The sequence below is a fragment of the Nestor notabilis genome, unplaced genomic scaffold (assembly GCF_000696875.1).
Source record: "Nestor notabilis isolate BGI_N333 unplaced genomic scaffold, ASM69687v1 scaffold2707, whole genome shotgun sequence".
Lineage (NCBI taxonomy): Eukaryota > Metazoa > Chordata > Aves > Psittaciformes > Psittacidae > Nestor > Nestor notabilis.
Genome location: NW_009936760.1, coordinates 61,566 through 78,843, shown reverse-complemented (window position 1 = coordinate 78,843; position 17,278 = coordinate 61,566). Strand labels below are relative to the sequence as shown.

Here is a 17,278-nt window from a genome sequence, read left to right as displayed (position 1 = left end):
CCTTCAAAAAGTCAACTCTATTTATTTACTCACATACAATAACCTGCATATGAAACTCCTGCATTTCTGGACATAGATAGATGACCATGCACACAAGTTACACTCACTTCTTTAGCTTGTGCTCACAGTAATAGTCACTGTGCATATATATATATTTAAAAGCTGATTGGAGTCAGGACAAAAAAATTGGTTTTCTGTTTGACTCCTTTACAAGGATTACTTCTGTTAATCTGTACCTGTATTGACATAATATGCCAAAGAGGGGAAAAAAATTGCAAATTGTAACTTCTGAGTGAGGTTAAATACTTTGCTCAAAAAGCAATTTCTCCATTTTACAATCATCAGCCTATAAAGTGAAATTTATTCCTGCCAGTCTGCTTCTTTTATCTACTTGTACTGCCATCTCATTTGTTTCCATTATGGAAATTACAAGGTCATCCAAGCTCAGCAACTGTTGTACTTATGATTAACTCCCCACAATCAGCAGACACAAAACATGAAGATTTATGGTCAGATTTTTTCAAGGTGGAAATTTGTGAACTAGTTCTTAAGGGAGCTGCCCTAAATTTGTCAGCATTAACCAGCAAAAGAAAAATAAAAGACAACAAACAAACCTTCTTTGTTTTCTTTTTTTAAAGCCAGAATATAATATTTGAATCAACAACCTCCTTGCATGTGTTTGCTTCACCTCTTTTTATTAATATTTGTCATTCTTTTACTCAAAAGAGAGTACTGAATGGACTCCATGTGCCCTCCTGTTTATTGGAGAAATAAAATACTACTTCTATTACCGACGTATGTTTTTTCATTACTGCCACAAGCTTGCATTACATCACCATGAATTATTTTGCCCAGCAGAGAAATGCAGCTTCCTCTGAGTTAAAAGCTGACAGTGGCTTGATGACTAAAAGCAACACTACAATCAATTTGGGGCAGAAAATGAAGGATACGACACCCCACTGAAATTGCAAAGGAAACTAAGGTAGACTATATACTTATTTGTCTCTGCTGCGTTGACAGCCTAACTTAAACTTCAAAATACAGACTGCATTAGGGGGCAGAAGAGGGTAGGAAGCATAAAGGGGAAACTGTAACCCCATAAAGTATTCTGCCTTGGCTTCTGCAGAGAACGACAACGCAGAGTGACTTACTTTCATGACAGCAGGCAACAGGAGCAGTGACAAACCGCAGGAATAACAAACACCTTCCCGGGCTGGTGACATCTCTGATTGAAATGAACTATTGACACAGAGAAAACACTTCCTATTTCATCAGCTGCCACAAGGGTGCCTCTGGGGAGACCTTGCCCTCAAATGCCACTTCCTGCTGCCTGTCACCTACCATTAAAAGCATTCCTCTTCTCAGCACAGCATTCCTCCTCCGTTATAGTAATGTAAATAAATTGTCTCTGCACATTTGGATCCTCACCTTCTACCATGGAGAGACACATTTGCCCAAGGACAGATTATATCCACTCTGTGAGGCCTTGCTTTCATACATAACAAAACATTTGCTGACATTGGTTGAGTGAAACTGGTGGTGGCAGGGGTTCATCCCATCCCGAGGTGGAGCTGTGACAGAGGAGAGATCACACTGCCAGGGCCCATCCAGACTACAGGTTAAGGACACCATTCATCCCACAAATGAAGGAGCATATAGAGTTATATGTTCTGCAATGACATTACCCACTGTCACCTCCCTTTTTTTCCTTGAATGCTCCATTGACCTTTTGCCATAGCAAATTACTCAGATGAAGCAAACTCATGCTTTTAGTTGTTGAAACTCCTATCAAAACAATAGTAATAGCATCATTTGTGATATTAGACTATTCTTCTTCTGTGATAAATGATGATGTTAGGTATAAAAATTCCTAATGTAAAGAAACAAGTTCAAACTGTGCTCAGAGAAGAGGAATCTTGTCCTACTTCCTATTGAAGCAGAGATGTCAAAAGAAATCCTAGTATTTGGGTGGTTTTTCAAAAGGCACAAACTTTTGCTGTCATTACAAGTTTGTCAACTTACAGAATTTTCCGAAGTTCATAGGCCCATATATACATTTGGAGACCCCCAATATACCTTAAATACACATATACACATGAGTTTCTTTCAGTGGCTTGCCTGAGGTTGGAAAGCCTTCTCAGAGCGTTTTAACTACAAGGCCACCTTTCTTTTCAGTGCAACAGAGCTCACCAGGACACAAAAGAGGGCTGACAAGGGCCGTGAAAGCCCATCTCCCATCTGTACCTCCACACAGAGTATGTATTACTGATGGCTGAGCCCAGATGTGTAATGATAACTCTGTTTCAGCTTGTCATCCATAGATAACCACCTGCTTTTGCTGCCTTCCTCCTGATGCTAAGGACAACTTAGATAGCTCCCTTGGGGTTTCCACAAATGTACAGCTTCCTCACTGAGCTAAACTCAAAGGGAAAAAAACCAAAAGCATGTTTTCCCTAGCTACCACTGTGGCTAAAAGCCAGGCTCAGACCTCGGCAGCTTTTTTTGATCACCCCCATTCATGCTCCAGTGCTGTCGCATCGCTCCTTCTAATCCAGGATTTAGATGATCTTATTTACCATAATCCCATTCTCTGTGTGATTTATCCACAGCACCCGCCATGCAAAGGGACAAGCTACACACACACACACACATGTGTATGCGTGCTGCCAGTGGGGGTGAGCTCTTGCTTTAGGCACTTGCTTTTCTCTCATTAGTGGAAACTAACAATAAGCATGAGAATTGCAGACGTCAGAGGTAATTAGGAATAAATTATTTCACGTTACCCAACAAAATGAGGTTTGTGAATAAAGCCTAATCCTGCTGTCTGCCCCTTCTTTTATCCCTATGTGACCCTGAGATGGGGAGGGCACAAAACGCTTTCGACCACAGTGCTGGATGGGGAACAGCCATGAGGAGATTCAGCCACACTCCTGCTTGACAGGGGCTATCTTGCTGCCACCCTCTGACTGAATTAACCCTCCCTTCAAAAGGATGGCAATACTGTTTAAATAATTAACTATTTCAGAAAGCTGAATCTCCTCATAGCCTAATGTTTTAGTAAATAAACATGATCACTTCAGATTATTCAGTCTCCTCAGGCCTCTGAAGGAACTGCTGTGCATTTTAGTAAGTGTGCAAGCTTTGCAGACTGACTTTTCCTCAGCACTGGCAATATCTCCATCACCTTCATGGTGATGCTGAAGACACAGTCCTTTTGCCTAATTACCCAATTTTTCTACTATTGTTTCTGGTTCATGTCTTTCCTTCTGTTTACAGGCATACTCCATTGCTCTTTCTCCCAAGTACTATCCCTCAAGCAGAGGGACGTACAGACAACTGGCACCTGATGTGAAGAGGTCCAAAAACCTCACAGCAGCCTCATGACATTTTAAAAATCAATGACAATTTCTTATACTTGTGGGAATTCATCACGTTTATTTCATCACTGGATTTCTGTTTCTAGGCAGTATATTTCAGTACAGCTGAGGAAGACATAATATTGATCAGGGGATGTGTAGAGTAGATTACCTTTCTGATCGAGGTAGTAGGTGACCATCATCTGTCAAACCTGCTATTCCATAACAAAGATTTATGACTTTCCATGCTACCTTTCTCAGTCACAGACATCTTGGTACTATTTCCAAAGCATCAATGGGACTATAAACACATCTAGCAGGTGTGTATGTCCATATCTCAAGCGTACCAATTTACAGCCATATGCACACAGTGTCTCTGTGATCTACTTTCATACTTCCTATCCTTTGCCTCATGATACTTGCAATCTACTATTTATACTGCTTCAGATCAAGATTTCCACTTGCTGCTGTAAGGACAGCATCCCATAAGGAACTGCAGTGAATAAATCTAGGGCTATAAAAAAAAAAAAAGCCGAGCACTACTTTATATCTGAAAGGGGAGCCTGCCATTGATTCACTGCTTTAAACACAGCAAAACATACACAGTGACATACTCAAAGATTCAGCTGAGCACTGGGCTGTCCATCACTCAGTCACATGAAAGGCAAAAAGCAGCGTGTGGACACTGCGAGAAGTTACTTTCTTGTTTGTTTCTAATTGAATTATTTCCTATGTAATTATTTAGTTAATGTGCAGAGGGCTGCTCCTCATCTCATCTCTGTTTTCATACTGGGCATGGTCTTGGGTTAAATGTGACTCTGACAACTGACAGCTTTTGGCAGCAGCACAGCACTGAATCTTAGTGGGCTGCAAAACCTTAATGAGCTGCCTGTGGCACCTGCCAGTGATGGGTAGCAGTCCCCCAACCTGCACTGCTCACCTGTGGACAGCCTTTGTTTATCTCTTCTGCCTTGTGACTTGTAGCCAGCCTGCCCTCTGCCCCGAGGTGGGTAGGAGTATGCCGATGAGACAGACATCATGCTGAGCAGTAATAAAACTGTGAATATCTTGAAGTTCTCTTAACACCAGTTATTACCAATGTGATGATAATATTTTGCACGATTAGATCATCTTATTCCAGCAGGTAGGAAAAGTCAGGATGGAAGCAACTCAGGAAAAACAGATAAGGATACTGCCATGCATTCTTGAAAAGCTGTGGACCCAAACCTCAGCTTTAATACTCCTGTATCTAACTGCTAAGGAGCACCTTCACTAGTCTTGGGGGGATAACAGACTCGAGAAAGACTTGAGTGCTTTAGAAAGCCTCTCCGGTAGGATGCGTGGCAGATCAGCTATAGTCTAAAGATATGTTGTCTCAAGGTATGAAAAGACTTTGTGAAAGACATGCAAAGAATCCAGGTCTTCCTGGTTCAAAGGAGTGCAAAGTCCTCAGCAAAGTCTGAAATAATAGATACATTTTCTCTAAAGGGCTCTAGCGCTTACTAAATAACGTATTGATTGAGGAAATTTGTGTGGTCTCTTATGACCACCATTATGATTCCTTGGTGAAACAGGAGTGCAAGGACCAGCAGTGAAGCACCTGTCTCAGTATCAGGAGATGGTCCTGCAGTCTCTGGGAGACAGGCAGCTCTGCTGTGCATCACCCATCAGTGCTGGCCCTCCTCCTCAGCAGGGGCTTCTCACAGGCCATGCTTTTGTTACTGTGCCTAGGAGAACCTCCAAGCTCAGATCCGAAGCCTGTTTAAGTCCTTGCTTCACAATCATAGCCTATATATGCCCCACTCCTCTCACCCTGATAGCCACTGAAAGCTACATCCAGATCCTCCTGTCCCTGGCTGTGGCCTCAATAACCAGGGGACCTGTGCTTCCCAGCAGGTCCAACACAGCCAGAGAGACAGGCTGAAGGCAAAAGTCTGTCTTCCCTCTGCCTGTTAACTTTCCGAGTTCTGGCTTTTCCTGTTTACATGCACTTCTTGAGCAGCTGTGAAGCTGTGCAGGCACCAGAGGGATAAAATGGAGGAGGAGATTGGGAAAAGCTGAGCAGGCAGAAAAACACCAAACAAGAAAACCATACCCATTTAAAGATTTACTTAGCACAGAAGGTCTGCATTTCAGATTAGAAGTTAATGGAGTTACAAGGGTTTTTAGTAGCCAAGAACATGTCCTCCAGCATCCATTTCCTATCCCCAAGTCACATGTAGTTACAAGTTGTAAGTTCTGCATCTTAACTCACTATTTTTGCCCCTTGCTTCGCAGTAGGTATCATATTTTGGAGTAGTCCATTCTGGTTTGGTTAGAGGAGGAGGTCTTCTAATTAGTTGCTGTAATTGCTGTGTAAAGACTGCCCAGAAATAGTCTATGGTGCAGTGGCCTATTCATATGGCTGGTATTCATGTGATATGGGATCTCCTGCCTTTGCTAGGATGAATTCTGCCATTTTGGGCAAAAAGTTCCATTTCACTTGGATCTACATGTGCTGAGCCATGATACAGGATACATGCCAGAGAAGCATCACATTCATGTGAAGTGTTTCTATGATAGGCACAAAGGTTGTAATTTGTCTCATGACTGAGCCAATATTCAGATGTGTAGCAGGCCAGATGCTGCTATAGGATACAGTTTCTGCAGCCTCACTCTTTCAACGTGTTTGGTGTAAGTCAAGCACTATTCTTTCAGCATGGGAAACAAGCAACATGGAGAAATCTGCTTTGGAGTCTCTCTACCAATTGGTGGATGCAACAATAAAGTCACAACAATTTTCTGGGACTAACTGGGGGTGCAGAGCTTCCAAGCTGCATTTGAATAGGATTTGAACAAGCAGTTCTGAGCCAAACTGATTCCAGGTGCAACTCTCATAAAGCTGGAGGAATTACACCTGGGATGATTTTGGTCCCCCACAATATGTCAGTGGTCAATCTCTCAATATGCCTGGCTATAAGCATCTTTAAAAATTACATTCTCTTTATAGTACTAAATTCTGATCTGCCAAATGTGGCAGCCAGTGAGCTCTTCCAAACTGTGAGGATTATGCATAAACACTGAAGTATCCTAATCAGCCTCTTGGTGAAAATTAATGGATCCATTACATACAATAACTACTTGCTGAAGTTTTTATTCTGCATTTTTTACTTCTGTAAGTAGCATATGTGATTTCATTGGCTGGCTATTTTAAACCATAGAGGACCATTGGTGGAACATTACAAATCCCTCTGAAATCCAAAATTGCCAGCTGCAATTATAGTCCGCATCGAGCATCTTCTCTAAGGACTATAAATGCTTCACAACTTTAATTTTGCTTGGCATCTGCATCACTGTGTGACAATTACTGAGCAAAGGATGGATTGATTCAGTAATGAAGTTGGGAGAATAAAGAAATACTGTCCAAACTGAAACAGTCTCTCTACTTCAATCCAATATTCATCACTCTGTGCATACAGACACATCACACTTAGATACAAAGCACTGGTAAGACAGGTAACAGGTACTTCCTTTTTGCTGCTGCAATGTCTGTGGCTTTTTGCATATTAGAGATGAGGAAAGTTGTTTTCTGTTAATACTTCTTGATTGTTTTTAACTACTCAAAAGGATGAGATACTAAGTTGTAAATACTAGTAATTAAAAGGTCAGGCTAGCAACTATATTATTCCAGATAAGGCTTACGAAATTCTACCAATTTCAGTGATGTTACACTGGTATAAACCAGGAATGAAACAGCAGTGGCTCAGCTATTTTTTGATCTTGTACATACACAGTTTTAATTGTTTGAAGTATTTGTGATGGCCACTAAGTCCTAGCTATATTAGAATATCAAGCATCATACCTCAGACTGAATGAGCAGAGATGCAATTACGGGAACAAAGAACAACATTGTGAGAATATGGGTCTTACAGAGGAAGGAGTCTGGGTATTGCCAAAATTAGTTTCCCTGTTAAAAGGAGATATGATGAAGAAACATTCTTTAATGGGGGAAAATCAGGTTTTGGAGAGGTGAGTATAAAACATTTATCATAAAAAACACCTGGGGCACAGTGAGCTGTACAGAATCAATGTCTGCAAGTGACACTATTTGCCTTCATCAGACAGAGCTGTAAAACTCCTGCGAGACCCAAGTAATTTAGGCAAATTGGCAACACAGTGGAAATGCTGTTCAATGTCATTTCAAGGTCAAGCAGTGCACAGTAGGATACACTAAGAGACAAAAATTTCAATTCTTCCCAAGCTTCAAAAGGGTTCAAAATTAATCATGCAGACATCAGGACCTTGCTATCATATGCTGCTCTTTGGGACCCAGAGCTCCATGTGCAGCTGCAGGCTAACAAGGTATTAGGCTGAATAAAGACTGGACTAAAAAATCACAGTAGCAGCAAAGTGCAGCACCATCTTGCATACTTTGGGCATCACTGCTGAGGCTCTTCAACAAGAATACTGAAGAATTAGACTGGTCTTGGAGTAGGCTAGGCATGATCCAGCACAAAGACTTTCACAGACAGACTGGAAAGACGCAGTTAGTTTATCTCAAGGAGGCGATAGACAAGACCATGAACCAACCGGTTGGTCTTCTATTTGTGGTTTTCTCAGAGTCACACTGGAGTGAAACTAGCAGCATTTGCCAGTTCTGCATTCCACCAAGTTGATAACATAACAGTATTAAATATATTACGGAAATCATGGCTGGAGCATAGGAGATTCTTAGACATTTCTACCTGACCTCAGCTTAATAATTGTTGACAGAAATCTTGCATATTTAATGACCACCCCTCTATACTCCATGCAATACAGAAAACCGGAACAGCTGGTAAGTAACACTGTTATGAAGAATAGAGTTTAGATAGGGTAAATCTGTCCAATCTGACACAACAAAAACAGGTACTAAAAGACATAAATATTTTGGATCATGAATGACTCAGCTACTCATAGGAGATGCAGTCAGAAGAGAAAATTATATCTCTGCCCTTTGGCCAAACTGATAGCCTATCAAATGACAACTGCAGCTACACTCCAAAATGTTACCAAAGCTGAACGTTTCCCAATGGCACACCGAAAACAACCAAATCCCCATAGTACGTGCTGATACTTAACACAACCAAAGATCCCATAGGGTATTCCAGGAAAATGAAATGGGGCATTGTATGAGAAGTTATACTGGAGCAGAAATAATGTCTAGAGTCTTCCCTCTCCTACCCATTGCTTCTCCTCTTGATAAACTGTGAACAAACATATATCAAGTATTCACAGACTAGGGATAAAAACTGCATCCCACCATGTATTTCCAAGAGCAAAAGTGAGAAAAATGTTTGTCTCCTACCTTGTTAACTTTGTCCCAATCTGCTGCCTAAGTTCAAGCCTCTCTTCATCAGTCTGCATGGGGAGGATGTTCTTTTCCTCCAGCTCTCGCTTGGAAGGCCTGTTGCTTAGTTTGATTGCTAAGGAGTCCTGCCTGCAGATCTTCCTTGCCAGGGAGCCTGTGGAAGAGAGAAGAGGCTCTGCCAAATGAGGTTTCATCATTTCATTACAGCATGCAAAGAAGCACTAGCCGTCTCCTGGTACTGGGCTCTCACTTACACTAGTACAGACTGTGGGAAAAGGGGCGTTAAGTAACCTCAGGTGCTCTGTTAACCTCAATTCATATCATAATAAAGAAAAGCTGAATTTGGCAGGTATACAAGAAAAAGAAATTAAAATAATGCTCCATAGAGGGGAGTGGAGAAGGTCTTGGTTCAGAACTGCTAGGAGCATCTGTAGCCTTCTCTAGAATAGTGTAATGGAATGAATAATTCAACCTCAGAATCTAGGCAGGCAGCAGAGCTACAGCATGTGGAAAGAGAGAGGTATCTCTCTTTCGCAGTGTAGTATCAAGACATCTAAGCTATCACTAGAAGAAATCAGAAGTCAATCAGAAGCAGCACAGATCTCTATGTGCATTAACTGACACTGCTTCTCAGGCAGTGATGGCAGCAAAGACACTGTGAAAATCAGTGGCCTTTCACGGCTCAAGATTGCTTTCCTAGGAAGGATGAGCAGGGAAGGCAGAAACAAGCAGAGACACAAACCCATGAGAGGTTTTGGCCTTTGGCAGGGGAGTGCAAGATAGTGCAGTTCTTCTCTGTTTCTTAGTTTAAGAGCCAAGACTCTTTATTTCACTTCCAGGGTAAGGGAGGACTCTGGGGAGATGAAATATGTCTGCTTTAGAATCTTCTTTGTGTGTTTTTTAAAAAGGGTGTTGTTGGATTGTACTGCTCGCAGTTTTCAGAAGAAACTAAATGCAGGGGTCTGAAACTTCGCTCAACCTGCAGGATTACAAGCAGCTGTCACAGGCAAAGTACTGTATCCTGTCTACATAGGAGGGTCCTGTGATGCCACACCAAGGCAGGAGATGGGTTTTCTTAGAGAGGCCAGGAAGGGGCCACAGGTCCCTCTCCAGACTGAAATTGCAGTATGTCTATCAGTTAATCACTTCTTATCTGAGCCCAATTCTCTGACTGTGACCCTTTCAAAGTATGTGCAAACTTACAATTCTGACATTATTTAATACTTACTACATATAAAAGCTAAGATTCTCTATTAGTAGCAATTATTTCATCCTCCTGAAGTAACTCTACTGAGCAGGTCTTGACTTAGGGCAAAGGCAGGGCTTCTCTACACCAATGACACTTAGGAAAGTGAATCCAAAAGTCAATTAGGAAGTGAATTAATATAAGCCAAAACCAGACATTTAGATTCTGTCTGAGAGCTACCCAGCTGGGATTCATGTGGATTAGGTAAATCACTATAAATTCATACTACTTGTTATTTTGGATTAATTTACCAAGTATCACCATGTAGTTGAGTCCTGAGAGATGCAAAAGCCACTGACAAGAAAGAAAATTCACAGGCCTTGTGTTTCCCTTCTGTATTGAGAGTTCAGACTAAAATAAATGAGAAAGGAAAAATGGAATAAGTCTTACTTGTAAATAATGAGTTATCCTCCTCTTCATCTTCTTCCTCTTCCTGTCTTCCTGGGTAGAGGCAGGAAGAATCTTCGTAGTCAGTTTCATGAGGCACATTTTCTTTATTGTCATCGCATTCGATCACAACAGTTGGCACTTGTCTCATGTCTGGAAGGCCCGTAGGTCCTGTTTTTGTAACACTGTCACCTGTGTGTAAACCAGAGCTGTTGGGAAAGAAAAGCAAATAAATAAGGAAACAGTTCCATGAAAGACTAAGTTGCTTCTCTCACTGTATTTAGGAAAGCAGTGGTCTTTCATCCCTTTCTGAGAAGAAATGATGACAGAAAGATCTTCATGACCATCATGACATCTAATGGATTTAAACTGAGCATACATTAGATTTGAGGTACAACACTTGGTAGGGAGAGGTAGGACAGCACACAGGCATAAATACTGGCAGCCAGGACAGAACTAAAGATCTGTGGCAAATACAGTGATAAGCATGTCTTCAGCCTGGTGTCTGCGTGACCTCTCTACTGGTGTGCAGGCAGTAGGGAGAAAATGTGTCACCTGCTTGCAAAAGGCGGAGTAAGAGAGTGGGAGGAAGGAAAGGTATGGATTGTAGAGAAGGAATGGAGAAAGGTAGAGGGAAACCACTCCTTGGGCAAGTAGATGTCGACTCACTTAAAGGGAAGGCAAGGGCACAACTCTCTGAAGCGCAGGGGACTGAGTATGTGAAACTGAGCTTGAAGAAAAGAGACTCTGGGAGCTGGTGAAAATAACAAGGGAGAAAGCTAAACCTGGCAGGTTTGTTTGCTAACAGCACAGTTATATGCTGTATGTTGTGGGGGCTGCAGTGACAATATCCCTTCTCCTGTGCTGGCTCCTCACTCCAGCTGGTGCTGGAGATCAATCTGAATTGAAGCTAACATCATATTTCTTTTGTTGCATAGAGTGTGATTGATCATTTCCTGCAAGTTAAGAGCTGTGGTAGGTACTACTATTATCTAGCTCTGCTAACGTGTTGATTTCAAAGCCCTTTACAAAGGAACATATCAATACAAGCAGGGAAACAGGAACATAAGGAGGCAAAGATCAAACAGTAAAAGGAAAAGTCAGGAAGAGAGTCAGCTTCCCCAACCCATTTTTATCTTATAGCTCATGTTGCTTTTCCAATGTGAAATGAGGATGAAAGGCTGGCAGGCAAAAATCATGGATGCTTAGATTTATCTGTGAGTCAGCAGAAACCACTTCAACGAAGTAATTTTGTTAATTGCAACATTTACTATTGCAAACTAACCAACAATGAGATGCACACCTTTACTGGATGCCTTGAAGAGAAGAACTCTGTTTTCTTAGTGATAGTCCATGTTTTGTACCACAAAGTAAGAGAGATTCATGAAGAACTGGCTAGTGAAATTTTGTATTAGACTTCAATGAGTTTGACCCCAAAAATTTTATCCTGGGAATAGTTTTAAAATTCATCAGCTGAATTCTCCTAATGACACATAAATGCACTATCAAAACTTTTCAACCAACATTTAATTTATTGATATGCTTTAAGAATTCTATGAACTTCATTTTTTAAATCTGTTTTCTCTATAACCTATTTTTTGTGTAACTCTTTTTAGGAGGAAAGATAGGAAATTCAAAAGCCTGGAATTAAAATTCCAAGAGAAACTAAAATGCTGTGAAATTCTGTTAACATTGCTAGAACAACAACAAAAAAACCCAAACCCCTGAAAAAAACCCCAAACCTAACTTCCAGTGGTGAACACAACCATTGGATCATTCAGTGAATTTTAAAACAACACGTACACAGAATAAGTACAAGTTCACTAAGTCCTTCCTGGGAGTACAAATGAAAGGAGCAAGAAATAGTTCAGCATCCAGGACCATTTGGTGCTTCCTTTGCCTGTGAAGGATGTATGTGGGTTACAGATGCATCCTTATGGGCATGCACATAGGATAGCAGATATCAAAGTGGCTCATCAGTTTAGGCTACCAAGCAGGTATTGGATGGCAACAAGATTTACAAGTTACCATAGAGGAGCTTTATTCGAACTAGTGATCTAGAAATAAGCAGCTTCTCATCTCATTGTAATTTTTCTGTATCATTCACTTTCTTGATAATACTACTTTCTATTTTAAGCCCCTCGTTTTGCCTCGTGTTTTGTGTTCTTCTTGATTAAAATCAGCCTTTTCCACAGCTTTTTGATTAAGTCAGCTGTCTAAGCAAAGCACTTATGAAACACACGCAGTACTGCAGTATTCTTAAGAAAGTCAAGTCAGGGTCACTGGATATGGCCATTGTGTATAAATTCCTCTGGGTCATTAGCAAAAACCCCACATGATCAGGTGGTCTGTACCACAATTTTTTTTAGCGTTATTCACCAAAAAACACAGTATTGCTTCAAACTCGCCATTTTAAATCAGCTTTGTCTTTTGCAACAAAATTAGAGGACAAAGCTACAGCCAAGCAAGTACTTGTTTTAAGAAGATAAATGTATCTTAACACACGGGTTTTAATAATTCATAGCTGACTAGTACAAGCACTTGCAATTACTGTTGCACCATCTTTATGTGACCAATACAGCAAAAGAGTTACACCACTATGACTTACAGTGATTCTAGTGAGAAAATATTTTCATGAAAAATCAGAATTTAAGTATATGAGTGACTCATGGTACAGATAAAACCAAAAAAGTGAAATCCCTCCTGTAAAATCCAGCAGGAAAATAATGCATGCTTTTCATCTGTCATCCCAGGCTCTTTGACTTTGGAATAGAGTTACATTTTTATCAGCATGTTTTCAGATCCACAGTACACTCTTCTGAACTTACCAGTTAAAAAAAAAAAAAGAGCTGAAAAAACTTCAAACCATTATATATACATTTCTACAATACAGGCATATGTTTGAGAGACAGAGAGAGAAGGCAGAGCTATAAATATTAAGTGTTTCTATCCTTAGGCAATGATAAAGTTTAGACAAAAAGCAATGCTGTTGACAAGTTTTATGGAAGATAAATGTTTTCTGACTCAAATATGTTTTGTAAGATTTACAAGACACTGGCAGAAATATCTAATGCATTTCATTTCATAAATCTACAGTCTGAAGCAGAGCTGGGTGTCCCAGAGGAACTGGTCTCACACACTATCTTTTTGGACACAGCGATTTTTCACTGCTTTGCCGCAGATGCCATTCTCGCACAGAGATATTGCCACTTAACAGCTCTTTGTACGTATGTTGAACAAACGGAGGCCCTGATTCAGCTGCTAGTGTATAAGAGCCCACAAAGGAATTGAAATTAATTGTCGCCTTACCAGACAGACTGAGAACTACATGGGCAAGACAGAAAATAAGACTATTTTAGATCCAGAAGCTGTCTCCCTAAGTCAAAATTAAAGATACATTCCAGGGGCACAAGAAGGTTTCTAAAGCTTCTGCTGCTGCTGTTTGTGACGCAGGGCTTTTTGGGCATGGTCTTTCTTCTCAAACTCATTTCAGTCAGGAGGATGAAACCTGAGGATTTTGGTGGCAGAGTTTATCAGATTTTCACCAACTCTTAAGATGCATTCTGAAATGGTAAAAAATGATGCATGAATCTAGAGTTATACTTCAGCCTGGCACATATGCTTTGGGATGAAGGGGAAAGTTGTTTGCAGTAGGGCACAAATTGGCAACAGAGGTTGCAGAAAAAAGTTTACATGGAAATTATACTCTTCTCTGTTTCAACTTAATCTATCATAAAGCTGGTAATTTATCAGGGAAATAGAGACAAACTGGCAGCACAAATGACATGTCGTAATAGGCATACTTATAACAAGGGAAAGATTGCCCTTCTGAGAATAGGTTATGAATAGATGTTATGAGTAACAGAAAATGTTTCAATCAATGCATTAAGCGTGTAAATGAACTTAATGTTCTATAATGTCTGTAATAAAACTGAATAAAAAAATTCCAGGAATTAACTGCCATTTTAAGTCATAAGGACAACTGGGACTTGAATTGCTATTACATGCTTTTAATGTACATTAAGACATTAACATTAATATGTACTAGATCTAGGATCTAGGTGAGGCAGTAACATGCCACCACTCCTGCAGAGGGGAAAACAGAAGCAGAGAAGCTCAGTAGCTTTCCCAAGGTCAAAAACGGCAGAATAACTTGTGGCTTCTAAGCTGCTAGAGACACAGCTTATTTTCCTATGGCAAGCTTCTAATATCAACTGACAAAGCACTAATATCAACTACCAGTCTTCAGATGTTGTTAGACCATCCGAATTCCAGTGACCTCATCTGCGAAAGCAAAAATCAAGATTGCTAGAGGAAGAGCATGTATTAGTCTTTCATTCTTTGTTCCTATTCACACTCACAGTCCTGGCAGACAGAAGAGTTGTGAGGTCTAAGAAATCTTTACTAGGCAAAATGCAGAATTGATACAAACTGGCTATGGGTTCAGTGAACATCAATGCAGTTTAACGGACTTGAGGAGCTTCACTGCACAAACGCCAACAAAACTAGACACAGGGAAGGAAAAAAAATCCTGAAGGAATACAAAGAAAAACTTTAGAGCAGAAACCTGAGCTGCACTTGCCTACATGGTCCTCCCCTATTAAAAACAAAATACTATTCTAAATAATCCCCCAAATTATCAGACTTGGCAGCATTATTACTGTAGTATCATGACAATCATTCTATGAAGTTGTAAGGTTCTTTCAAGATAAAGGCTGAGATCAGCAAAAATAAATGCTGCCAATGAACTTAGCATTCCTCGCAAGGTGCCTCAGAGACTTGTCAGGTTCTCTCATCTCATCAAGATTATTGACCCAATAGCAGTGACCCAGTACATTGTTACATTGGAAGGAACAGTAAAGCTCAGGATGCCACTGCATATCCGCCTATACATGCAACAGATGTGAGCACACTACCAATCTCAAATAGCAGAAAGCAAATCTAGGATCTTTGCAGTTTTAACAGGCCCTCAAGACTTCTGGGCTGAAATATGGGACTGAAGTGGCTGAATGACAAATACTGCAGTATGACTTCTCCAGGGTTTAATCCCGATTTTACACAATTAAGGGAAAAAAACTACCATCAAAAATACTAGAAAACAGCAACCTTTGGTGCAAATAATCTCTCAAAAGTTAAATACATGTATTTTATAAATCTGCACAAATCTTCAAGATGAGTCAGCAAATTTACTAAGATCACAGTGTGGCTTGAAAAAGCAATTTAAGAATTTAACAGCAAGTGTCAGCTCCATAGACCTGTATATACTCTGAAATACTTCCACCTCTAAGTGCTATCAAAATAACAATTGCTGTTGCAGAGGAAACAGTCATCACCTATTTTCTCTCTTGTGAATGCAAATGTTATTGATTTGTTTTGACAAGGAGAATAACAGAAGTAGTCTATTTTATTTCATGAAATAATAGTTAATCAACACAAAAAGGCTACAAAAAATAACTATCTGCAATATCACGAACTAGGATGCATTTCACTTTAAATGTGAAATGTCAGTGCTACAACCTTTTCTTATTTTCTTCTGCAAAGGGAAGCAACTGCTTCATATTGGGAAACAAATCCTTGCTTATTCATTTTTTTGCAAGCATCAGAGCTTCAGCTTCAAATTAACAGTTAAAACCAAACAACATTACTTTCTTTAAATCAGTTAAATGTATTTGTAGACGTAAACATGATGGATGCCTAGAAATTGGAGCATTCATTGCTGTTGGGCAACAGATGTCACAGTGAAGTCATACTCTGAGAGATGTCACTAGGCACTGGGCACGTGAGCTAGACAGTCAGACATCCGACCTATGCTGGGGATGGCACAGGCAGCGCAGCTCCAAAGGAACCTTGGGGAGACACCAGCTACCCTCTGTGCTTGGTGCACCAAGCTTTGGGGTGATGCAGAAGCATCTGATCAGCCCTGCCAGCAATGTGAGAGGTAAGTGGGTAACAACTGGGCACAGGGGAGAATGTGGATACTCTTTCAAGTTCTGCAACTACAGCCATTTTAGTGGTAGAACCAGGAATCTCCCTCGTAGCCCTAGCAGTTTTCCCCAGCAGAGAATTCTCCCCACCATGCAGAAACATTAGCTCCCCTAGTGTAACCACAGAGGTGTCACTATCCTGGTACTAAAATAAACTGACAGTGTGGGACAGCTCTGTTCCCCTGACTGTTTTTCATGCAGTAAGGAGAATCTGCCATCTCTAATCACATTAGTTTCAACTATGCAATATAATAAGGTTAACATTATCATAAGGAGGTACTGTGGCAAATCATTAGTCGTTTTGCCTATTAGACCAGATACTTCAGCTTTCTGTCTAACAGAAGGTTTATCTGATACTCCTAGAATGAGCTGGCTACAAAGCTGTCCTTGGTACTAAACAGAATACGTAAATTTTTGGACTACCTTCCCTATTCTGGGACTTGCTGAATTTTCCCCTACAAAACAAAATAGATTTTCCAAAGCTTGCTGATCTTGCAGTCTATGAGGACAGCTTGCATCTATACAAAATGCTTCACTTAGGCTATTTGGAGCAGCACTCAAAGATACTCGTAAGTGACAGTAACAAAACCAGCCCGAAGGTGGGTAAGGCTGACCAAATGCACTACCTTCCTCCAGAAGGCAGGTGCTATGGAATGGGTTAAATACTTATTTTAAGACTTGTAAAAAGTTCTCATAGGTTGGTTCAAGTTAATTGGTAATACTTATCAGATACCACGGTTGAGTGGCACATTTGTTTTTTATAGCTCTTTTCTGAATCTTCCACTTCTTTTCCTTGATTTGGCAATCCTCCACATAACTGGAGCTCTGCAGTTATGCACTCTGCAGTATATACTGCAAGCCCGTCATGTCCTGTTAAAATCTTCTCCACTGACTGCATTACTTACTTCCTTGAACAGGACAACGGGTTCAGGAAATTTCATCTTTTTCTTCTGTCTGCCACAAACTTGTCAAACAA

At 40.5% G+C, this 17,278-nt stretch overlaps 1 protein-coding gene across 1 annotated transcript in view; it reads right to left on the bottom strand.

Moving 5' to 3' along the window:
- Window positions 1-8,682: 8,682 nt before the first annotated feature.
- Window positions 8,683-17,278, bottom strand: part of LOC104408791 (phosphatase and actin regulator 1) — a gene marked incomplete at its 3' end in the record, with an annotated part of 26,890 nt that continues 18,294 nt past the window's right edge. The window contains exons 5-6 of the mRNA XM_010018505.1: window positions 10,322-10,527; window positions 8,683-8,839 (exon numbers count right to left, since the gene is read on the bottom strand). Coding sequence (XP_010016807.1) covers window positions 8,683-8,839; window positions 10,322-10,527 — 363 coding nt within the window. The remainder of the gene's footprint in view (window positions 8,840-10,321; window positions 10,528-17,278) is intronic.